The 26,165-nt window shown below is 43.7% G+C and overlaps 1 protein-coding gene across 7 annotated transcripts in view; it reads right to left on the minus strand.

Moving 5' to 3' along the window:
• Positions 1 to 664: 664 nt before the first annotated feature.
• Positions 665 to 26,165, minus strand: part of col4a5 (collagen type IV alpha 5 chain) — a 256,174-nt gene continuing 230,673 nt past the window's right edge. For 6 of the 7 annotated variants that reach the window (XM_033030174.1, XM_033030172.1, XM_033030173.1 and 3 more), the window contains 9 exons: positions 24,017 to 24,089; positions 21,076 to 21,147; positions 18,898 to 19,017; positions 18,394 to 18,492; positions 14,587 to 14,799; positions 12,048 to 12,225; positions 8,705 to 8,819; positions 3,903 to 4,075; positions 665 to 1,968 (listed from right to left, as the gene is read on the minus strand). In XM_033030174.1, coding sequence (XP_032886065.1) covers positions 1,887 to 1,968; positions 3,903 to 4,075; positions 8,705 to 8,819; positions 12,048 to 12,225; positions 14,587 to 14,799; positions 18,394 to 18,492; positions 18,898 to 19,017; positions 21,076 to 21,147; positions 24,017 to 24,089 — 1,125 coding nt within the window. In that variant the 3' untranslated portion in view covers positions 665 to 1,886. The remainder of the gene's footprint in view (positions 1,969 to 3,902; positions 4,076 to 8,704; positions 8,820 to 12,047; positions 12,226 to 14,586; positions 14,800 to 18,393; positions 18,493 to 18,897; positions 19,018 to 21,075; positions 21,148 to 24,016; positions 24,090 to 26,165) is intronic. The other variant, XM_033030176.1, reaches the window with a different exon arrangement.

The following is a 26,165-nucleotide window of genomic DNA, read 5'->3' on the forward strand; positions in this document are numbered from 1 at the left end:
CAAGGCTTGGCCATAGCCTGTAACCCAGTGTGTTGCCCTTCATGTTGCTGGGACAAACACACTATAGAGCAGATACTCTTTGAGACAGGTTCATTACAGGAGATGCAAGTAATGGTCAGAGAGGCACGTTGAATTTAGTTTAGTTTAGTTTAGAGGTACAGTGCGGAAACAGGCCCTTCAGCCCACCGAGTCCGTACTGACCAGCAATCCCCGCACATTAATACTCTCCTACACACACAAGGGACAATTTACACTTATACCAAGCCAATTAACCTACAAACCTGGTCCTCTATGGAGTGTGGGAGGAAAGCGAAGATCTCAGAGAAGCACACGCAGGTCAAGGGGAGAACGGACAAACTGGATACAGACAGCGCTCGTAGTTGGGATCGATCCCGGGTCTCCGGTGCTGCAAGCACTGTAAGGCAGCAACTCTACCGCTGCACCACACTGCCTCCCCCAGTCTTGCAAGATACAAATTTTGTCTTTTGGACTGCTTTCGCCCTTTACCAAAATGTTGCATTTTAAATCTTCCAGGCAATAGAAATAGGTGTGTTTGGAGATGGGAGCATACATTAAAATCCCAGCTTCATAAAGCAGGAGGGCAAAATTACTTTGGAGCCTTAATTTTACAAGCTAATAAAATAATTGTTGAAAGACACAAATAAAGTCAGTGTTTCCTTTATTTCAGCTTTTTTTTAAATATTTTTTCTTTTGTTTTAATAAGTTGTTTGCACCTGTCCTTGAAATTATACAAGAAGGAACACTTTTGGAGAGAGATACCTCTTTGCTGAAGTGAAATATGTGAACCTTTGGTGACTTCTATGTTTGCTCTGGGGTACAACAACAGTGGAGTAAAGAAGAAAATTAGCGATGGAGGATCTGGATTGATAGAAAATAGTTTATAAACAGTTTGATCTCTCTTCACAAGTACTTCTTATGGCTAATCATTTTACATAGTTAAGACAATACAAAAAGACAGTTATATTTAACAATGAAGGCCCCTTTGGAAAGCTGTAATTATGTAGTAAGGTGTATATCTTTGCATTTTAAAAACCCCTGAAGAAAACAATAACTACAACTTTTTACAATGTCATAAAATCCTTTTATTAATTGAAAAGTGATGTGTATAATTTTTTTAGTGGAAGGAATTAGGGTAGGAAAAGGGACTATCTTCCAATTCCAATCAGTAGTTTGGTAGTAGAACGGGATATCCCATAAAGTGATTCCAATAGTATAAAATATTGCAATTTATTTAGTCAATTCTGCTACTTTTAACAAGACAGAGGGAAAAATGTTAACTCAGCGAGTGATATGTGAAGCAAAATTGATACTATTGGTGGTAAATGAAATGGCGAGATTCTTCAAGTGTTAAACAGCCTGGATACATCATATACACATTTTCAGTACTTACATAAAAACACCAAGGAAATAACCAGTTGATTATTAATTATTAATATTTAAGAACCTGGGATGCAGTAGTGGGTTAGTAGCACCATGGAAAAAATGCCTCAAAAACAAACGAACAAAAATAAAAAGATGTAAGCCATCGCATTGTTATGTTTCAGTCCATTACTCTAACATTGACAGAAAGTGCCGTATGGAGATCACCCTGAAACAGAAGAACTGGAGGCACCACTGTTCCTTGTTCCACAATGCTCAGTTTCTCACACACTCCTTTCCAAAATGCACTGAATGCTCTTTACATGAGGTACGTACAAACGAATATTATGCGTGTACAGTTTTTTTTGTTTTTGCGTTTGTTTTTGCTTTGCACAATAGCACCATTGTAAATGGAAGACAAAGCGCCCTACAGTTTTTATTTATTGAGCTGTTTTCCTTCTTCTCACTCGATCTTGGCCGATGCCTCACTGCCGACAGCCAATGCATTACGTCCTCTTCATACACACTTGACAACGGCTGACACGTGTTCGGAGCTCTCCAGCTTTCAGAGTCTCAGACTGTGGTTTACTGTTGAAGAGAAAGGAAGCAACAATAGAAGACACAACATTGTAAGTAACCAGGAATAAGCAAGAGACTCGCAAAGCAAAATGGGCATTCTTCTGCTTATCACAGCAACGCACCCCCACCATCTCCCCCCCCCCCCCCCCCCCCCCCAGACCTTCTGAAAGCTCAGATACAACTTCAGAAGAGGAGCAGGTTGTTTGAATACAGTGTCATCACAGTAGATCCCAATTTAAGTAGCACGTTATATCCATCCATGCATTTGCCAGTAAGGTCACGAGGCAATGGCCAAAGTGGGGAATGGTCTGGATTTGTCCTCCACAAGTCAAACCTCTGATGTCAGTGAACCAATTGTTGCCACATTCAGAATATAGAACTGAATCCTTACGTTTAGGGAAAAAATGCTTTAAACAAGAGGTATACACAGAAAGTTGGAGTAACTTAGTGGGACAGGCAGCATCTCTGGAGAAAAGAAATAGGTGACATTTTGGGTCGAGACCCTTCTCCAGACCGGATAGGTCTGAACCCGAAACGTTACCTATTCCTTTTCTCCGGAGATGCTGTCTTTTTCTTCTTCTTATTGCGTATGGCATGCGCAGCCTAAAGTTGTAGGACAACTTGTTCTATTTGATCTTATTTGACTGTGCACGCCGGGTTGATTGCATTCGTCGAAACAGGGCGGACCACGTGAAGGTTGCAATCTCCCACCCTGAGATGCTGTCTGATCCACTGGGTCACCCCAGCCTCCTGTGCGTATCACTGAATTCTTATATTGTACTGCTGCAGTATGAAATACAGATAGTTCTGCTACATGGATATAACATGATAGAACAATTATGGACAATAATTTGCATTACACGGGCAGAATTGGTCATAACAAGATTTCAATCAGGAACTAAAGAACCACTTAAATGTTCATTTGTAAATTGACAAGCAGGAAAAAAAAGCTGTTTTGGAAAAAACAGCCTGGGAAAAACTGTTTACATGTAACCTTCCTGCATTAATCAGATTCCATTATCTCTTAAGGCGACATTATCTCTTAGTTTCATCACAGGTGCCCACGGAAATTGGCAAACAATTGCTTCTATTGACTATTGTGCAATGATACTCTGTTAAACAATGTAACATATAGCCATTAGTATTTGTAGATTGCAGTAACAAAAGTAAATTTAGAACTATTAAAAATATATTTATATTTGAAAATCGAGCAGGAAAAATAACTTTGAGAATCTGAAAGTCTTTGGCCACAAACCTCTTTCTCTTCTTTGAAACAATTGTAGTCATAACTTAACTTTCTACTACATGATGTTTCTAACGATTGCATTACAGCAGACCCGCCTGAACAAGAGCAACCAGCAAAGGGGGCAATTTAAAATCTGTTTCTAATTTCTGTCTTTGAATTTTCTGCATCCTTTTGTCACCCATCAGAGCAATGGGTAAAATATTCTGACCTGATTGATAACTTAGATAATGCTGATGTGCTGATATTGCTGATTACACAATGTGTGGTGAAATCCAGCCCAGATATCTTAGGGTCAATGGATGGATGTGAGTCAGAGTTGAGCACATGGCACTGACGTTGAAGGCGTGAACAGATTACCCTGAGGAGCAGGCTCTGGTCAGGAGTAGGTATTGTAATGATATCAGAGTGAAGAATACCTTTGAAGAACCGTTAGTGCTGCCCAACGTATCTTCAACGTTTAAATCCGTGATGTTAAACAGTTGCTCAATGTTTAATGTCAAGATTCATCTATACAGGGATTGTCTATGTGAATTTAAAACTAAGGACTGCCAGTGATTGCAAGCCATTAATTCTGAAAATAGTGTTCATGATGAGAAAATAAACAAAAGCATTAATTTGTTAAATGATTGTGACAGCGGCTAAAACCAAAAGCAGTCAAATGTGCTCACTATATTTAGAAGGTGCTACTATTCCTCACCTGAACATCTCCGATGGTTCAACTGTGGCTAGCCAGAAACTGTACGAGTTGGCATAATAGTTACAAGTCCCTCTGCCGTGGCATTCAATGAATGGCGCAGATCGGAATTCTTCCAGGCAGGAACCAGGAGATGCGAGCGCTTGGCCAGATCCTTCAGCACCAGCACTTGTGTGCTGTAAAAAACAACAGCAGTGGTTAGAAGGGACAAGGTCGGCACGGTGGCGCAGCGGTGGAATTGCTGCCTAACAGCCCTTACTGCACCATAGACCCAGGTTCGATCCTGACTACTGGTGCTATCTGTATGGAGTTTGTACGTTCTCCCCGACAACCTCAGGTTAATTGGTTGGTATGAATGCAAAAATAGTCCCTAGTATAGGATAATGTTAATGTGTGGGGATTGCTGGTCTCGGTGGACTGAAGGCCCTGTTTCCACGCTGTATCTCTAAACTCTGACATCTCGACCCAATGAGTGAATCAATGTCTTACTGCCAAGAGTACTTTTTGCTGATCTTTGAATGAAGCTAAACATAGCTATTCATCACAAGCAATTACAATTAAGCATGTTATTGTCATTGTGTAAAGGTGTATCGGGATGCAATGCAAAAATGCCATTACACTTGTTTAAGTTTTAGACATGTTTCAGCAGGAGATTGTAAGTCCTTTAGTTCCAGCAATATAACCACACAAGACCTGGTTGCGATGGGGGAAAATTCAGCAGAAGGCTGCTCCCATTTCTCATGCACACAACAGAATCTACATTTCAGAAAATCCTTCATTGCCTGTACAGCATCCTGAGAGGGATGTGAAAGATGCTGTGGAACTGGGTGTCCTTTTTTTTCATTTTAAATTCTTCATAACGAGACCCAATTTGACAACTTAACTGGATTGTTTACCCAGTATTACATGGAATGTGGCCTGATGTTTTACCAAGTCGTCAAGTCAAGTCTATTTGTCACATACACAGATGTGCAGTGAAATGAAAGTGGCAATGCTCGCGGACTTTTGTGCAAAAGACAACCAACCAAACAACAATAAACACAATCATAACACACATATTCTTTTACATAATAAATAATGGAAGGAAAAACGTTCAGTAGAGTTAGTCCCTGGTGAGATAGGCGTTTACAGTCCGAATGGCCTCTGGGAAGAAACTCCTTCTCAACCTCTCCGTTCTCACCGCATGGCAACGGAGGCGTTTGCCTGACCGTAGCAGCTGGAACAGTCCGTTGCAGGGGTGGAAGGGGTCTCTCATGATATTGTTGGCTCTGGAGTTGCACCTCCTGATGTATAGTTCCTGCAGGGGGGCAAGTGAAGTTCCCATAGTGCGTTCGGCCGAACGCACTACTCTCTGCAGAGCCTTCTTGTCCTTGGCAGAGCAATTCCCAAACCAGATGGTAATGTTCCCGGACAAGATGCTTTCCACCGCCACTGCGTAGAAGCACTGGAGGGTCCTCGGAGACACTCTGAATTTCCTCAATTGCCTGAGGTGGTAAAGGCGCTGCCTTGCCTTACTCACGAGTGCTGAGGCGTGTGATGCCCATGTCATATCCTCGGAGATGTGGACTCCCAGATATTTAAAACAGTTCACCCTATCCACAGGATCCCCATTTATCCTCAATGGAGTGTATGTCCTCGGATGATGTGCCCTCCTAAAGTCCATGATCAGCTCCTTTGTTTTTTTGATGTTCAAGAGGAGGCTGTTATCCTGGCACCAGAGTGCTAGACCAGCCACCTCCTCCCGGTAGGCCTTCTCGTCGTTGTCTGAGATCAGGCCCACCACCACAGTGTCATCAGCAAACTTAATTATTGAGTTGGAGCTGAACCTAGCCACACAGTCATGTGTGTACAGGGAGTACAATAGGGGGCTGAGGACGCAACCCTGGGGCGATCCTGTGCTCAGGGTGAGGGACTTCGATGTATTCCCTCCCATCTTGACTACCTGGGGCCTGGCGGTGAGAAAGTCCAGGACCCAAGCACACAGGGAGGTGTTGAGCCTCAATTCCATTAGCTTCCCGGCCAGTCTGGTGGGGACTATCGTGTTGAAGGCTGAACTGTAGTCTATGAACAGCATCCTCACGCAGCCCCCCTTCTGGCTGTCCAGATGGGAGAGAGCGGTGTGCAAGACCTGGGAGACCGCATCGTCCGTGGATCTGTTCGGACGGTATGCGAACTGAAACAGGTCCATGTTCCGAGGGAGGAAGGCGCAGATGTGTTTCTTCACCAGCCTCTCAAAACATTTCATGACTACTGAGGTAAGGGCCACCGGACGGTAGTCATTCAGACAGGCTGGGGAGGCATTTTTTGGTACCGGTACAATGATGGATTTTTTGAAGCAGGCAGGGACCACGGACTTGTCCAGGGAGAGGTTGAATAATGTAGTGAGCACTGGAGCTAGCTGCGTAGCACAGGACTTGAGTACTCGCCCCGAGATGCCATCGGGGCCTGCAGCTTTTCTCGTGTTCACCCGTGTCAGAGCCCTCCTCACGTCATGCTCGGACAGCGAGAATGTGTGCACATTCCTCCCTTCAGCTTCGGTACCACCTGAGCTTCACCCTAATGGTAGACAAAAATGCTGGAGAAACCCAGCGGGTGAGGCAGCATCTATGGAGCGTAGGAATAGGCGACGTTTCGGGTCGAGACCCTTCTTCAGACTGATGTGGGGGTTGGGGGGGCGGGAAGAAGAAAGGAAGAGGAGGAGACAGTGGGCTGATGGTACTGATGGCAGGCTCTTCTCGGTTCCTCTATGTCTACAAGGTGACTAGAATTCAGAGCAAGAACAACGTAACATTACTCTTCTACTATTGTGCAACAGACATTGATGGCGTTGTGGAGATTGCGTATTTCAGGACTCACTTCACAAGTATTACTGCAGAGGGGGAAGTTGGGTTGTGTGAATGGCATTTGCCAGTTGACCCTTTGGTTGTATGTGTGTCTCCTTCAGCAGGCTGAAGAGCTTATTTGTCTCACACTATTTTGTCACCTGCAGCAAAGCATGGTGATGGACAACACTTTGCCTCAGTTATTATATTGTGACAAAGGTCATCTGCCCTTCCTTATCCTTACTGACATGGCCTCCAATTCTCTCCATCGCTATGGGTAGGATCACATTAGAGTCATAGAGTGATACAGAGTGGAAACAGGCCCTTCAGCCCAACTTGCCCGCACTGGCCAACATGTCCCAGCTGGCTGCGTTTGGCCCATATCCCTCCAAACCTGTCCTATCCAAATACCTGTCCAACTGTTTTTTAAACATTGGGATAGTCCCTGCCCCAACTACCTTCTCTGGTAGCTTGTTCCATACACCCACCACCCTTTTTGCGAAAAGGTTACCCCTCGGATTCCTATTAAATCTTTTCACCTTCACCTTAAACCTATGTCCTCTGGTTTTCGATTCACCTACTCTGGGCAAGAGACTCTGTGCATCAACGTTTCTATTCTTAATTATCCATTTGCTGCCAGTAAAATATGACCAATGGTGTATCTTCCGTTGCCTCTGATACCTCAAACATCTATCCTCACCCCCCTCCATTTCTCAACTACCTGGCACCTCTGGGCAACATTATCTGATACACAAAATCAGCTTCTTCATGCACACTGATTACCACGTTCAAGCATGTCATCCATTCACTTGTCCACTCCAATGGATGCACAGATATTCCCCCAGCTAATTCCTCCAACCCCAACAAAATGACAATGCGACTAAAAAAATTGCCTTTCATTCATTTAATATTTGTTAAATCAGCTTGCCCGAGATCTAAACCCTGCATTACTAGAGCAAGCTCCAAGATTTGTTGACACATCAGTATTTATTATATTCTCAATCAGTGTGATGGGAATTATGAATTTATAATTACAACTTTCAAAGAGATTTGCACTGATATATAGATTGGAAGGGTTAAGGGGATATGGACCAAATGTAGGCAAGTGGGACTAGCTCAGAATGTCAACTCGGTCAGCAGGGACAGGGTGGGCTGAAGGGCCTGTTTCCGTGCTATACAAATCTGTCTGTATAAAGAGTTAATACTGATTCAGAACATTTGGGCCAGGATGGTAACTAAGTAGACTTCCTGCTACTTGTACTGAGTAGGCATAAACCCACCAGCTGTGATCCCACTAGATCAGTCTTGTACTTCTTTAACAGACTGAACTAATGTTGGAACTGAAGACAAGAGTATGATAAGAGTGGCATCTAATTAGACAATATGCTGCTTGCTGGGTGGTTGTGTGCCATTATCTTGCATTGGGAAAGCTTTGTTTCCTTTTAAACAACAATCGATTGGAGGAACGCAAGGTTGGGAATTTTATTTTCCATTAGTGCGAGGTTGATTTTTACTGGATTTTAAGTCATCTACTTTTCTATTTTCATAAACAATCATTACGAGGATAATCTATTGCAGTATTGTTCGGTAATAAACTGAAAAAGATTAGTGTCTCCATTTTTGATATTAATTTGGTTCTGATGTTAGTAAAATTGTACTTGTGGTCAGCTAAAAGGGAACTGTACTTTCCTTGAAAAATATAATGGGAATAAACTCAAATTGCCTTTGTGAAATGTTACTGCATTGAAAGGTACGTACTGATCCAGGCAGTCTATGCCTGGCACAGATGTATTGATCCAGGCAGTCTATGCCTGACACAGATGTATTTGCCTTCTGTTTCCTATTACAAGACTATAGTAGTCATAGCCAGCACCTCTGTCAGCCTGTAGTACATTCCTAGTCCAAATGATGCTATGGGTTCCCCTGGATGTAGGAGCCACACACAATGGCTAATAGAAGGAAAAAGTTAAAGTTGAATCATACCATCATGAAGGAGTAACCAATCCACAGTGAGGCCCAACCCTCTGGACAGACTGGAATCTGAATTGTTTGGCTATGAACAGCTATCACCATTGCTGGAGTCTCACATACAGAGCACCTGGAACAGAGAGTAAATTCAGAGTTAGCATTTGCATGTTTTATGTTTCCTCTGTCTTGCTGGGCTTCCTCCACTGAGGCTAAATTGACCAACACTTAACAACCAGTTGGATAATTGATTTACAATTAGCAAACAGGTCGGTAAATCTACGTGGGTAGATCTGATGTTGAAAGCTCTCATTCCCCACAAATCTACAGCAGCATAACACCCCAAGCAAACTGGTTAAAGGAAACAGAAAAAAAAAGTGATTCGCTTAAAATAGCACTATTGAAAATCCGTGTGTTTAGCATGCGATGGGAGGCATTTGGAGTGGGTTTCGGCACAGGATCCACCCTCAGTTGGGCTACACTGATATTTCTTTGGGAGCCACATAACACTAGGAAAAGGTGCAAAATTGGTTGGATGACTGTGGCATTCCCATTAAATGAGCTTCCACATTGAATGCCTTCATGAAATAGCTGGGCATTTTTTGTCAGAAATGTTTGATTAGCAACTTCTAACTAAAGGGCCTGTTCCACGAGCATGCGACTCCATGCGGCAAGCGCGACTTAACCTGGTCGCTTGAGCCGTACGGCCTCGCGGGGCTGGTCCCACTTCGACCGCAGCCGCCTCAACGGCGTACGCACCGCCTCGACGCCGTACATCACGCGCGAACTTCCCGCGGACTTCGCTTCAACTTCATGTCACTCACTCGACCTCCGCGCGGCACCGGCTTCTGGTTTGGTCGCGCTTGCCGCATGCAGTCGCATGCTCGTGGGACAGGCCCTTTTGGTTGCGCTGGCCACATGCAAGTCACAGGCCCTTAACTAACTAATTATTGCAAGGTTAGTGTCTTGATGGGAATTAGTCACTGGACTGATATCTGTCCATCTGACTGATATTTCTTTGTTCATCTAGTGTCCTTCCTCTTTTGCCCATGTTAATACCACAGGACTGGAAAACGTGGCTTTTAATGTGTTTTTAAAGTAGGGAGACATCTCATTTTGTCTCACTTTTCCTCTTATGAAGCTCATGTTTATAGCGAGTGACTTAGGTAAAAAATCAGCAGTCTGCTAGATATTAACTTATTTATTTAAATACATTAACACCTTTGTTGAAACAGCAGAAGATTCTAAACTTTAAATGATTTGAGAAACTGGGAAACAAAACAATGAGTACTCTGGCATAATTTATAAATCTTTGTAGTCAGCCTGATGTCAAAGGATACATGCAGACCCACCTTTAATGGAAAGCTTTTTTTTTGCATGATATGATATGTACATCCTAGCTATCTCCTTGAGCCCTTAGAATTTGGATTAAATTGACAAGATTCTAAGACAGGGCGAGTACCATGCTTCTCTATTGTATGCCTTCAATGAATGGGTTCCCCTCCAAGTCGCACACCATACTGATTTGAAAATCTATTCCCTCAATCTTCTTTGCACTGCTTCCCAATCCTGGAATTCCCTATCAAGCCACAGTTTGGGACTATAGCAGTCCTAGCCAGATGCCACTGCCACCTTTTATAAGGGCATTTAGGCATCATTAATAGATTATTAGCAGTAACTGGATCCCAAACGAACATTACCTACAAGCTGCCCTTCGAGTCACCTACTACTCTGACTTGGAAATACATGTGACTAGAAATTGGAATTCCTCTTTGCTTGGTCTACTAACACCGATTTGAGAATCACTGAACAAAAATCATCAAATAATCTTGTTCATAGAATGTTCTCCTGCTTTTCTTCCTTTTGGATGCAGGGGAATATGACTTCTGCAGTCACAAACTGTGGGTGTTTGTTAAGCAAGCAGCTGGCCTGCCTGGTGGGAAATGAATCAATGCTGTCCAAGAGGGGAAATGGGGGAGCAGAAACATGTAATAAAAACAGAAATGATTGTTGAGTGGGTGGGTGCTCTGCTCAGTCTGAAATAGGAAATAAGCCAATTTCGCAGGTGGTCCAAGCCACAATATTCAAAACGGCAACAATTGCCTCTGGTGAGATCAGTGCTCTGGTGAGATCTGTGGTCGGTGTTGCTCCAAACAGATTTTTCATTACATTGGAATAGCTGGGATGGGAGAGTGGTGGTTCTTGATTAGTTTTTACATCTACAAATAATGTAATAGAGGGTACATTTCATATCACAGCTGATTTCCTAATTTCTTTGTTATTTGCTCCTCGCTATATTTTTAACCCAATTTATTTTTGTAATTTTTAAATGAGCGTCATGTACAACGATTACATCATCGTGTGCATGAAATATAAGGGAATTGATACCAATGTTACACAGATTCAAAAGAGGAAATGATACAGCCAATTTGTGCTACGAATGGGTGCAAAGCAGCAAAACATACAAAAGACACATCTTGTGCTTGAATTGCTTGTTGAAAAACAAGGTGCAAATGGCTTTATTCTAATGCAGGTTCTGGACATTACCTTTCCTTTATCTATGGTTGGTTTATACTCTTGAATTTTCTATCTAAAGGCACCGTGGCAGTAGCTTCACATAACAGCTTTCTCCAAGAAGGCAGTTCTTCATTATTTACTCAAGGGGGAGCCAGAGATGAACAATTAAATGCTGTCTTGCCAGTGATAAGGTGATTAGTTCAGTTTAGTTTATTGTCACGTGTCCCGAGGTACAGTGAAAAGTTTTTGTTGCCTGCTAACCAGTCAGCGGAAAGACAATATATGATTACAATCGAGCCGTTTACAGTGTACAGATACTTGATAAGGGAATAACGTTTAGTGCAAAATAAATCCAGTAAAGTCCTATCATAGATAGTCGGAGAGTCTTCAATGAGATAGGTAGTTGAGGACTGCTCTCTGGTTGTGGTAGGATGATTCAGTTGCCCGATAACAGCTGGGAAGAAACTGTCTCTGAAGGTGTGCGTTTTCACACTTCTATACCCTTTGTCCGTTGGGAGAGGGGAGAAGAGGGAGTGGCCAGGGTGCGACTCCTCCTTGATTTTGCTGCTGGCCTTGCCGAGGCAGCGTGAGGTATACATGGAGTCAATAGAAGGGAGGTTGGTTTGTGTGATGGTCTGGGCTGCGTCCACAATTCTCTGCAATGTCTTGCACAATTGTGTGGATAAAGAAACGTTGTGATGGTTCGTGGTGAGTGTGGAGAAGAACGGCCGTGCAGCAAGTAACTTTGAGATATGGCTTTCATTACATGTATGGCATGGAGCACCACTCTCTTGTTATGATATAGCTATGGTCAACGTGGGTTGTTGCAAGCAGATTGACTTACCTGCTGATGAAGGAGCGAATGCTCTCCCCATTTACTGGGGCCATGGTCATTGGCATTGGCTGAGGGGTTGAGAGCCAGTAGGAGTAGTCGTTCCTCGAGGCAAAGTTACAGACATTGTTGACGTTACAGAACATAAATGGCATTGTGCTGAAACGCCGCAGGCAGCTCCCCGCCGTACCTGGAGAAGAACAAAACAAAAATCAGCCTGCAAGGACACACAGCAGAGGAGATAGCTCATTCTACTGGAGTATGCTGCAGAATGCTCCAGTATTCTTATGCTGGAGTATCTCAGCTGGACAGGCAGCATCTCTGGAGAGAAGGATTGGGTTGAGACCCTCCTTCCGAGATGCTGCCTGTCCTGCTGAGTTACTCCAGCATTTTGTGTCTATCTTTGGTATAAACCAGCATCAGCAGTTCCTTCCTACAGAGGAGATAGCTATTTGTACCATTATGCAGGTCCCGGTTCTTAAAAAGAGCTTTGACTACACTAATGATTTGTCTGTTTTTTCCCCCATTGCCCAACAGTATTTTTTTCAAGTATTTATCCAATTTCCATTTAGAAATGACCACTTTATAGAACTCCACCAAACTCTCCTGCACTAATCATTGGGTAAAAACACATTCTTGCAAGTTGTCTGCAGGTCTTTTGCCACTCATCTTAAACCTATGCTGTCTGCCTATAGACTGATTGATTGATTAAAAGATTACATCCTCTAAAAGGAAACAGGCTCTTTCGTGCATCAGAGAGACACAACATTCTGGAGTAACTCAGCGGGTAAGACAGCATCTCTGGAGAAAAGGAATTGGTGATGTTTCGAATCGAGAAGCTTCTTCAGATTGAGAGCCATCTAACTTCCGTTTAATCTAGCATCTGCAGCAAAGATCCAATAGAGGAGCACGATAGACCACTCCTAAATGTAATGGGCTGACGTGTAGTACGCAACGAAGCAGAACGTGGGCCTTTTTTTCATCCATTTCCATAACCCGACCCGACCCGACTCGCAGTGTAATCAACGTTGCGGGGGAACAGTTTGTGTTAATAAATTAAAATTCTGAAAATGAGGAGAAGACTTTTACCAAATTACTTTTATTTTTACGAGGATGTTTCCGTAACCGGCTTCCTTCTCTGCACTTGTATCCTATGGGATCTTTGGTGCGGAGACGGAAGCCAGTTACGGAAATAGGGCCTTAAATTACCCATGAATCTGCCCATGACCGTACTACGTCTTTTTCGTCGAGTGGACCATCTTGCTCGCTATAGGATCTTTGATCTGCAGTTCCTTCCTACACATTAGCCCATCAAGTCCACGTTGGCCATCGGTCATCTGCTCATAGGTACACAAAAATGCTGGAGAAACTCAGCGGGTGCAGCAGCATCTATGGAGCGAAGGAGATAGGCAACGTTTCGGGCCAAAACCCTTCTTCAGGGAAGGAGATAGGCAACGTTTCTGGCCGAAACCCTTCTTCAGGGAAGGAGATAGGCATCTGCTCACGCTAGTTCTATGTTATGCCACTTTCTCTTCCACACACCACACACAAAGTGCAGTTTACAGAGGTCAGTTAACCTGCAAACCCATCTTTTTGAGGACGTGGGAGGAAACAGGAGCACCCAGAGGAAACCTACCGGGGTCACAGGGAAAAAGTGCAAATTTCATGCAGACAGAGGCCAAGATCAGGATCGATCCCAGGCCTCTGGCACTGTGAGGCAGCAGATAGAATTCCAATGGACAAACCAGCTTTGGAGAAACAGATATCATCAGTCAGGCTTGTTCAGTATGCAGACTCCAGTATATTGTGAAATCCTTCCGTTTCTACATGGGCAGTGGTTTGCTTCGAAGATAGACACAAAATGTTGGAGTAACACAGCGGGACAGGCAGCATCTCTGGAGAGAGGCAATAGGTGACGTTTCGGTTCAGATTCTTCATTGAGTCATGCTGAGTTATTGTCATAAGCACACATATGGTGAGGTACAGGTACAGTGGAAATCATACCTGTAGCAGCATCACATAGAGTCCGACAACATACTCAAACAGATCATACACCAAGTCTAAAAGATCGCTTCCATTTCAAGGAACTGCAGATGCTGCAAAGATAGACACAAGAGTAGCTCAGTGGGCCAGGTAGCATCTCTGGGGAAAATGGTTAGGTGACGTTTTGGGTTGGGACTCTTCAGTCTGAAACATCACCTGGCCGAAAGACCCGAAACGTCATCTGCCAATTTTCTCCAGAGATGCTGCCTGACCCCCTGAGTTACTCCAACAGTTTGTGTCTAACCTCCATTCCTGTTATGCTCCTTTTTTGACCAGATCCAGTTTGATGATGTTCCTTGGCACCTAGGCAATATCAAATTGACGATACAATTATAGTTGATGGATGTTGGCCCCAGATTGTATGAAAGGGATTTAAGTTAAAGTGTAATTGGTACAATCATCCTCTAACAATGCAATCTGCTTTAGTTTCTTTGTAGCAATGGTAACATACGAGTTAGGTGTAAAAAATGGCTATATGTTTACAGCACATTAATGAGACAGATCTTACCTAAATCTTGCCCGTGTGCCCTCTCGTTGCCTTGTACATAGAGCAGTGAGTACCCATCATAGATGGCAGAAGTTCCCGAAGGACAAAGTGGCACCTCAGTTGACTGGCTATGTCGAGTAATCAAGAATCCATGAGCTGAGGATCCAGATCCAGGAGGACCTGGTGGTCCACGGGTTCCATCCGGGCCAGGAGGTCCAGGAAAACCCACCCCGCCTGTTGAAGAGCACATCATAGTTGGAAGGCAGCAGAATGAAATGTTGGCACAACTTTGCTAAAGTTAAGGACAATCTTTCCAAATGATGGAACGGGATTCCATAACATTTCTGACAGAAATTGAGAGAAAATAAAAGAACTTTGACCTGGAAAGATAAAAGGACGATTGAGGTTTTTCACCTGCAATAAATACACTTCATTTTTTTGTGCTTACCAGGAATTTCAAGGAACTTTTGGTGCTGGTGTAGAAGATGGAGGGGAGAGGGGACAGGGGAGGTCACAGCAGGCAGGCGTGCATGCATGCAGCAATCCATTACCATGCTTGATTGGGGTTGAAACATGCCCAGGCTATAGATTACGCAATATTGAGGTGTTGTGAACATGTCGTGATACCAACCTTACCTATTGCCTTGGTAGAGAAATGTACAATGGCTTTGGAATGGTTCTTTGGAAGTCATGAAATACACCAAATATATGTGCAAGTTCCTTCCTTTGGGATGGAATTGAATTTGTCAGACTAAGCTGGGTAATGCAAAGGGCGGCACCATGGAGAGCAGAACACAAGCTGGCATTGCCACTTTCAATCCATAAGAACACGGAACAGTGGCGCAACGACAGAGCTACTGCCTCACAGCGCCACAGATCTGGGTTTGATCTTGACCACAGGTGCTGTCTGTAAGCAGGTTGTACGTTCTCCCCTTGACCTGCGTGGGTTTTCTCCGAGATCTTCGGTTTCCACCCACACTCCAAAGACACCCACACTGACCAACAATGTCCCAGCTACACTAGTCACACTTGCCTGCGTAGGTTAATTGGCTTGGTATAAATGTCCCTAGTGTGTGTCGGATAGTGTTAATGTGCGGGGATTGCTGGTCGGTTCGGACTCGGTGGGCTAAAAGGTCAGTTTCTGCCCTGTATCTCTAAACTAAACTAAACATATGTTAGTGTTGTCACTTTCAAATCCGGTGACATCCGTCCAAAAGAAGATAGTAATAAAAGCTAGAGTAGACCATATGGTCCTTTGAGTCTGATCTACCATTCACCAAGATCATGGATGATCAAGTTTGGCACCAATTTCCAGCATAATACCCTAATATCTAAACATCAATATGTGTTCCTGTTTGTAATTAATTCAATCCAAGACCAGTGGAGAATTCCAAAGGTTCACCACCATCTGCATGAAGAATCCCCTTCTCATCTATGTCCTAAAATGCTCACCATATATACAGGTAAATGGAATTCTCCTCTCTTTGGATTGAACTGAAATAGCTGAACTGATCCAGGCAACGCAAAACTTGAAACAGTGCCTTCCGACCCTGAGCTTCTCAGTTAGGAAAAACATTTCCATACATATAGTGATACAGTGTGGAAACAGGCCCTTCGGCCCAACTCATCCACACCGGCCAACAATGCCCCAGCTACACTAGTCCCACTTGCCTGCGCTTGGTCCATATCCCTCCAACCTGTCCTATCTATGTACCTGTCTAACGATCGGATAGTCCCAGCCTCAACTACCTCCTCTGGCAGCTTGTTCCATACACCCACCACCCTTTATGCGAAACTTGTCCCACCTGCCTGACCAAACCCAGGCAGGTGGGACAAGTGTAGCTGGGAAATGTTGGCCGGTGTGGGCAAGTTGGGCCGAAGGGCCTGTTTCCACACTATATCACTATGACTCTCTATGACCCTAAGTGATAGGAGCAGAATTAGGCCATTCGTCACATCACGTCTACTCCGCCATTCAATCATGGCTGATCTATCTCTCCCTCCTAACCCCATTCTCCTGCCTTCTCCCCATAACCCCTGACACCCGTACTTATCAAGAATCTATCTATCTCTGCCTTAAAAATATCTCTCTATGGCAAGTATACCTTTCTTGGATAAGGAGACCATATTGGAGACATTAGTCCAGATACTCTCCCAACAAGACCATATTGTCAATTGTACTACCATTCAGAACATAGAACAGTACAGCACAGAAACTGACCCTTCAGTCCACAATGTCCACGCTGACCATGATGCCAAGTTGAACTAATCTTCTGTGCCTCCACATGATCCACTCCCTGCATATCCATGTGCCTATCCAAAAGCTTTCTAAATGCCACTATTGTACCTTCCTCCACCACCACCCCTGATAGCACGTTTGAGTCACTCACCACTCTGGGTTAAAACCTTGCCCTGCAGGTGAGAGGCCCTCTCATCTTAAAGTTATGCCCTCTGGACTTTGACATTTCCACCCAAGGAAAAAGCTTCTGACTGTCTACCCTATTTTTAACCTCTCATAATTTGACATCTATCATGTCTCTTCTCAATCTCTGACTCCAAAGAAAACAATCCAAGTTGGTTCAACCTCTCCTTACAGATAATACCTTCTAATCCACGTGGCATTTTGGTAAGCTCCACTACGCCTTTATTTCAGTAATCAAATGTTCTCATTATAAAGGCCAGCATACCATTTGCCCTCCACGTAGCTTTCTGTGCCTGCATGTTGCCCCCAAGGCCACCCTGATCCTTAGGCATCAAGTCATACACTGCTTGATCTTAGTGGAGACAAATAATTCACATGAAAATAGACAATAGCCAATAGACAATAGGTGCAGGAGTAGGCCATTTGGCCCTTCGAGCCAGCACCGCCATTCAATGTGATCATGGCTGAACATCCCCAATCAGTGCCCCATTCCTGCCTTCTCCCAATATTACCTGACTCCGCTATTGTTAAGAGCCCTATCTAGCTCTCTCTTGAAAGCATCCAGAGAACCTGCCTCCACCGCCCTCTGAGGCAGAGAATTCCACAGACTCACCACTCTCTGTGAGAAAAAGTGTTTCCTCGTCTAAATGGTTTGGTGATTTGTCTTAGATAGCAGATAAAGAATGGCTATTTCACAGTATGCAATCTGGTATCCGTTCTTCAGTTCATCATTTTGCCCGGGTAAAAGATTCTAGTGGAAAAGTGGGCCAAAGTGGTGCCAATGTCCCTGACTCAAGATCTTCTACAAACTTGGTCAAAGCTCAGCTGTTGTTTCATTCAAAAAAATATTAGGGGGATAAACATTGACCAGCATCCTAGCTATTCATACATTTCACCATGGGTTGTGTGACAGTGCCAGTGACAAAGGAAAGTGAGAGGTTAACTTTCTCCTGTCTTGGTTGATAACTCCTCAACATTAATGTTAACAGGTACTAATCTTGAAGTGGGAAAACCAACTGGACGAACTATGCTATCTAGGGCGGAACGGTGGCGCAGCGGTAGAGTTGCTGCCCTACACTGCTTGCAGCCCCGGGTTCGATCCTGACCACGGGTGCTGTCTGTGTGGAGTTTGTATGTTCTCCCCGTGACCTGCGTGGATTTTCTCCGGGATCTTCGGTTTCCTCCCACAATCCAAAGACATACAGGTTTGTAAATAAATTGGCTTGGTATAAATGTAAATTGGCCCTAGTGTGTCTCGGGTAATTAATCAAACATTATTACAGAAGAGCAATGATGCAGACATCAATTCCGAGCTGTTCAGAGTGAAAATGTCGGCGTGGACTCTGTGCGCTGAATTGCTCTGTAACTCTAAACAAAATCAAACTCTTGGCTGGGCAAACTCTTACCTGGTTCCCCTAAAGGGCCGGGCGTGCCCTTTTGTCCACTTGGTCCATTAAATCCAGGAAGACCATCCTGTCCGGGATCACCAGGTGGTCCCAAAGGACCTGGGAAGAAGAAACATTTTCACAAACTGAATTCAGATTTACCAAACATTCAGTAAAACAGAAAAAAAATGTTCAGCGTATCAGGCAATATCAGAGGAAAAAAGCAGAGCTAACATTCCACAACTGAGCCAATTCTGATGTATGATCTTTTACCTGAATCATTAACTGTTTCTCTTTCGACAGATTCTACCCGACCTGTTGAAAATTTCCTGCATTTTCTGTTTGCATTTCAGATTTTCAGCATCTGCTTATTTTTTTATTTTGCCTTCTCAAACACCATTAGAGAAGAGCAATGATACAGGCATAAATTCCAAGCTGCTGAGAGTGAAAATGTGTCTGTGCATGTTCACATACAGACACATTAAGTTCATTAAGTTGTTGATGTACAAGTTATCGTTGTCTTACCTGGAGGTCCTGGCAGACCAGGTAAGCCTTTTGATCCTTCAATACCATTAGAACCTGGTCTTCCTGGAAAACCTGCATCTCCTTTAAAGACCTGTATATCAGTTGGTGGACCAGGCCGACCTGCAAGGCAAAAGTCATGGGTTAAAATGGTTTGTGGGTTGAAACTTGCTCCCCATGAAACCTGACTAATCTACTGAGATGCATAGTGGCACTTCAAGATTCAAGAGATTCACAATTCAAGATTAAATCTGTAATTTTTGTAACCTGTAATGATCTGTTTCCTTTATCATTGTTCCTTTTTTGCATATATTCTTTCATTAATTTGTTCTATATCTCTCTACATCACCGTCTATAGTATATGTCTTGTTTCCCTTTCCCATGACCTTCAGTGTGAAGAAGGGTCTCGGACCAAAACGTCACCCATTCCTTCTCTCCGGAGATGCTGCCTGTCCCACTGAGTTACTCCAGCATTTTGTATCTATCTTCACAATTCAAGACTGTTTATTTGTCATGTGCAGGAAACATAACAATGAAATTCTTACTAGCTGCAGCTTGATAGTTAGATGCAACAAGAACACTTCATGGATTATTTTCAGAATTACAACATCTGCTTTATTTTATAATGGACAAATTCCTGAGGGATGATTGGGTAAGGAGGGAAATGATGGAAGCCATTAGCGATGTACAGGAGTTGACACCTGGAACAGCGGATACTGTAGATGAGGTTGGAAGAGGTGCAAGTGAACCTCTGCCTCACCTGAAAAGACTGTTGGGGTCCTTGAATGGAGTCGAGGGGGGAGGTAAAGGGACAGGTGTTGTATCTCCTGCGGTTGCAGGGGAAAGTACCTGGGGAGGGAATGGTTTGGGTGTGAAGGGACGAGTTGACCAGGGAGTTGCAGAAAGCAGATGGGAAGATGTGGCCAATAGTGGGATCCCATTGGAGGTGGCAAAAATGTTGGAGGATTATATGCTGTATGTGATAAATTCGCATATCTGTTGTGCCGCGGTAATTATGAGTTTCATTGTTCCGTTTCGGGACATATGACAATAAAACACTCTTGACTCTTGGATTGTGGAATAGTACTCCCACACATTCACCACACTTACACTGCGTTTCCAGAGATTTTACAATTCCTCTCTTGACAGAGGTCTTAAGTATCACACTGTTATAGTGATGAGCCAGTGGGAGCAAAGATCCCCTATTTGAATGTTAGCCCAAACCTCTACTGCTGATGGATTATTTTGATGTCAATTCTGTACCAAGTCAAGCATGGCATGCTGAACTTTGTTTCTGTCAAAACACAAACACCATCTTAGCTGCTGCTGCACCATTCTGTTATAAGCATCATTGAGCTGTGTGTAGTGGGATTTCATTATGGGTTTGTAGGTAGATGAACAGGCTGTGAATATAGTGGGCAGATCTTACTGCAGCCAATCTTCCTCACTAGATGCCGTCGGGCTAATATTCAACTTGACGGTTTAATGCTCACCTCGTGGGGTAATGCGGCCTCTATCCTGGTCATCACACCAGGTATTCATCTCATTAAAAAACTTTCACATGATCACAGGCTAAATGTAGAGTGGAAACTGTGAGGCTGCATTACTGACAGCCATTGGTTTCAGGTCTATGACCAAACTTGAGTTTGAGTTAAGTTTAGTTTATTGTCAAGCATTCTGAGATACAGTGTAAAGCTTTTGTTGCGTGCTAACCAGTCAGCGGAAGGACAATACATGATTACAATCGAGCTGTCCACACTGTACTGATACATGGTGAAAGGGAATAACATGAATAATGTTTAGTGCAAGATAAAGTCCAGTAAAGTTCAATCTAAGATAGTCCGGGGGTCTAGAATGAGGCAGATAGCAGCTCAGGACTGCTCTCTAGTTGTTGGTAGGATGGTTCAGTTGCCTGATAACAGCTGGGAAGAAACTGTCCCTGAATCTGCAGCTGTGCGTTTTCACACTTTTTAAAATGACACCAATGAACTTTGAACAATTAACTCCATGTGAACTACTTATTGTCCTCTTTCTTCATTATCACATTAAGGAGAGTGAATTTCGCTCTCAGGCACCCGCCATGAGACCTCTTCTATACAATTACCTCAGTGGACAGGCTTACCTTTCTCAGCATACATAGGCTAATCAAATGTAAAGAATGCCAAGCTAATTAAACCCTACCTGGATTACCAGGTGGACCAACTTGACCTGGATGTCCCTTCAATCCATAAGATCCGGGAGTTCCTTTCACCCCTGCAAAGTAAGTGGGAACCTGGATGAAACCACATCTTTCAACACAATTCAATATTTATCCAAAGAGCCATTTCATGTTTATGGTTGCACATCGCACTGAGAGTTAGAGCCACAGAGAAATTGGGCCACGTCACACTGAAGGGGCGATCACACATTGTACTCCTGGACTCACTGTGGAGTTAAGAGATGTTACGTAACCAAGGGACAACTGTGTTTTTTGATTGACCGACAGAAAGTAGTAGCATGGAAACAGGCCCTTCGGCCCACCGAGTCCATGCTGACCATCGATCATCTGATCATGTTAGTTCTACGTGATCACTTTCCAATCCACTCACCGCACACTAGGAATAATTTACACAGTGGCAAATTAGCCTACAAACCCGCACGTCTTTAGGATGTGGGAGTGAAGCGGAATAGCCGGAGGAAACCGATGCAATTACAGGGAGAACATGCACACAGAGAGCTCCCAAGGTCAGGATTGAACCCAGGTCAATGGCGCTGTGAGGCAGCAGCTTTACCAGCTGCACCACTGTGTTGTATAAAGGCCTGGTCCATACTCATAGCTTAATAATAATAATAATAATAATAATAATAATAATAATAATAATAATAATAATAATAATATCTTTTATTGTCATTGCACATCAGTGCAACGAGATTTAGTATGCAGCTTCCAACCGATGTAAAATAAAAGTAAAATAAATAAATAAGCTGTGTGACGTGACCATCCGAGGGAGAGTCCAGGGGGGATGGGGGGCACTCAGCAGGGCCGGTTCAGAGCAGCTATAGCTCTGGGAATAAAGCTGTTTCTGAGTCTGGAGGTTCGGGCGTAGAAGGACTTGTAATGTGTGCCGGAGGGAAGTAGTTCGAACAGTCCGTTACAAGGGTGTAAGGAGTCTTTATGGATGCTGACGGCCCTCCTGAGGCACCGTGTGTGGTAGATGCCCTCCAAGACTGGTAGCTGTGTCCCAATAATCCTCTGCGCTCTGTGGACGACGCGCTGAAGAGCTCTCCTCTCCGCCTCCGTGCAGCTGAGATACCACACAGATGCCATACGTTAATATGCTCTCTGTGGTGCAGCGGTAGAACGTTGTCAGCAGCTGTTGGGGCAGACCAGTCTTTTTTAATGTCCTCAGGAAGAACAGTAGTTGCTGTGCCTTCTTGACCAGCGCAGCGGTGTTGGTGGACCATGTGAGGTCCTCTGAAATGTGAGTGCCCAGAAACTTAAAGCTGGACACTCTCTCCACACTTTCCCCGTAAATGGAGATTGGGGCGTATTCTTCATTATGGGACCTCCTGAAGTCAATAATCAGCTCCTTGGTCTTGGAGGTGTTTAGTGACAAGTTGTTACGTGCGCACCAGTCCGCCAGGTTCTGCACCTCCGCTCTGTATTTTGTTTCATCACCGTTGGTGATCAGCCCAATCACTGTTGTGTCGTCTGGGAGGAACTGGGTTAATGGCACTTGGTTCCAGAGAGAAGCTGCAGACTCCAGACAAACAGCACTGGACGTCAGGAATTGAACACAGGTTGCTGGAGCTGTAAGGCAGCAGCTCAACTAACTGTACAAGTATGCTGTCCCATCATAGTACATCAATTATATGTTCAGCAATTTTAGATTAAAATGTCTTTGATTCATGCACAAATAAGTTGTGCTATACTGTAGAAATGTATAGAGTCATAGAGCATGAAAACAGGCCCTTTGCCCCAACTTGCCCACGCCGACCAAGATGCTCCATCTACATTAGTACCACCTGCCTACTTGTGGCCCATATCCTTCTAAACCTTTCCTATCCATGTACCTATTCTAATGTTGTTATAGTACCCATCTCAACTACCTCATCTGGCACTAGTTGCATATACCCACCACCACCAACTTAAAAAGTTGCACTTAAATTTCCCATTAAATATTTCCCCTGTGTCCTCTGGTTCTTTATTTCCCCACTTTTGGTAAAAGACTCTATTATCTAATATCTATTCACCATATGATCGTATATGACCTCTATAAGATCACCCAATCAACCTCCTGTGCTCCAAAGAATAACATGCTAGCCTACACAGGCTCTCCCTAAAGCGCAGGCCCTGGCAACATCCCGGTAAATCTTCTCTGCACTCTTACCAGCATAACAACATTCTTCCAACAGCAGGGTGTCCAAATCTGAACATAATGCTCCAAAAGTTGTCTCACCGATGTACAACTGTAACATAACATCCCAACTTCTATATTCAATATCCTGTCTGACGTAGGCCAATGTACCGAAAGCCTTCTTGACCACCCTATCTACCTGTGATGCCACTTTCAAGGAACTATGTATTTGCACTCCTAGACCACTCTGCTGTACAACACACCCCACGACTCTGCCATTCACTGTGAAGATTCTGCCCTAGTTTGACTTCCAAAATGCAACACTTGGCATTTATCTGCATAAAACTGTCTCAACCATTCCTCAGCCCACTTGGCCAACTGATCTAGATCCTGCTGTAATATTTGATAACCATTTTCACCATCTACGACACCACCCATTTTGGTGTCATCTGTAAACATATTAATCATGGCTTGTACATTGTCATCCAAATCGCCAATACATACCACAACTGCAATGGGCCCAGCACCAATTACTGACGCACACCACCAGTCACAGGCTTTGATTCCAAAAAAATAACCTTTCACCATCCCCCTCTGCTCCCTTCCATGAAGCCAATTCTCTATCCAGTGGGCTGGCTCTCCCTGAATCCAATGTGATCTAACCTTCCAGAGCAGCCTACATTGCAGAACCTCATCAAACGTCTTTCAAATGCTTCTTCAAGAACTGTTGGACTAGATCCCTGCAGGAAGAACTCTTAGAGAAACACTGGTGGCTACTCTCTTACCTGGAAATCCTGGAAGACCTGGGGAACCAGGGTCTCCTTTTGGTCCATTATACCCTGATGATCCTGGGTTGCCCTAAAATAATGAGAAGCAAACAGTTTTCAAATGGTTATGTTAACCTGTTACCAAATGACTAGACAGGTGAAATCTGGAAGTATCATTTATTTAACATGATTATAGGTTCTTTCCAAACATTCACTGCATTCAGAGTAGTTCAGATTTGTTTTGTTTTGTTCAGTTTGGAGATAAAGCATGGAACCAGGCCCTTTGGCTCAGAATCTATGCCAACCATCGATCACACATACATACAAGACTATTTTATCCCACTTTCTCATCCACTCCCTACAAACTCAGGGCAAATTACAGAGGCCAATTAACCGACAAACTCCCACAATTTTGGGGATGTGGGAGGAAACCAGAGCACCTGGAGGAAACTCCACACAGGCACCACTTGAGGTCGGGATCAAATTCATTTCTCTGGGGATGTGAGGCAGCAGCTCTAACAGCTGCACCACTGGCCCGCCCTAACACAGGCTTTTTGGATTTGGATTCAATTTATTGTCATTATCTCATAAGAGACAACAAAATGGATTTTCCTTACTGTCATGACAAATAAAAAAAAGCACAAACACAGAGGTCCACCACACAACACAACCCCACAGCGGCACCAAAGTTAAGGAAGGTACAATAGTCCAGCCAGCCTCCCCTTTTAACCTCTCACTAACATGTGTAAGGATTCACTAAAGATTAGAAGTCAAAAAAGTCTCCAAAAATTTACCAGAAAATCAAAGTGAAATAAAATAAGAAAATTCTGTACCAACTCAACAAGGACAGAGCTAATGACATTTAACTGGTTTTGATGAAAAATGAAAGACTTAAAACGTTAATTCTGTTTCTCCACAGATGGTGCCAGGTCTGTTATGTATTTCGGACTTTTAAAAAAAATGACAAGAATTTATCAGTGAAACAAACATATATATGTACCTGTACGTATTGGGTACTCAAGTTGATATGCATTGATGAAAAATCATGTAGAACAGATAGGATTTACTAGCTACTCTTGTTTAAAGTTGCTTAGCTTGGCACCTCCAATGTGGTCTAAATAATTGCCTTAAAATTAATACCACAAATATTCTGTATTTATCAGTAGAGGATCTGTGGAATAGTTGAGGACTAAACATTTGTTCTTTGCCAGAAGCAGGTTTGGAAAGAACATGGAAATGTTTTTCCAATGGGAAAAAACATTAACTGATTGACTAATTCCTCCACAGCCTGCAGCTGCTCTTGAAACAAGACTACTGATTTATGAGTGGCCTGCAGTTGTAATCCCTCCCACATCCTGTTCTATTCTAAAAGAGAAGGGAGTTTGATAATTTAGTGGCAGCATTGCTGAAAGTAAGAAGATTGGCATGATGTTCCATCAGCTTCATCTGCCTTCCCCTCAAATGTAAAGGCGATGTTACACTGTGGCACATTTTTATCTTTCTTTCCACAATAAAGTGCTTCAGGTTCACTTGCAGGAAATAATTTGGTCTTTGGCCCCTCCCTACACGGTTCCACATGTACTCAATACTTATAGGACGGGATGGAACACTAGCTTGAGGCTAGTATTGTGCTGAATGCAAGGTCATCACTTTTTTCATGGACAGAAGAGGATAGACTATTTCTTTAATATAAAGAGGCCACAATATGCTGCAATGCATCCTTTTGCATGAGAAAGAAAGTGAAAGAAAGAAAGAAGCGCTCATGCAGAAAGTTAGCGTGTAGGAACAGCAGGTTATTCGTCTACAGGTGCACAGTAGAGAGCATGCTGACCGGTTGCATCGTGGTTTGGGTCGGCAACTTGAGCGCCCAGGAGACTACAAAAAGTAGTAAACACTGCCCAGTCGGCTCTGACCTCCCTACCATCGAGGGGATCTATTGCAGTCGCTGCCTCAAAAAGGCTGGCAACATCATCAAGGACCCACACCATCCTGGCCACACACTCATCTCCCCGCTATCTTCAGGTAGAGGATACAGGAGCCTGAATACTGCAACGTCCAGGTTCAGGAATAGCTACTTCTCCACAGCCATCAGGCTATTACACTCAACTCAAACAAAACTCTGAACATTTATAGCCCAATGCACTTTATCCATTTATTTATTTGTGTG

The sequence above is a fragment of the Amblyraja radiata genome, chromosome 12, assembly GCF_010909765.2.
Source record: "Amblyraja radiata isolate CabotCenter1 chromosome 12, sAmbRad1.1.pri, whole genome shotgun sequence".
NCBI lineage: Eukaryota > Metazoa > Chordata > Chondrichthyes > Rajiformes > Rajidae > Amblyraja > Amblyraja radiata.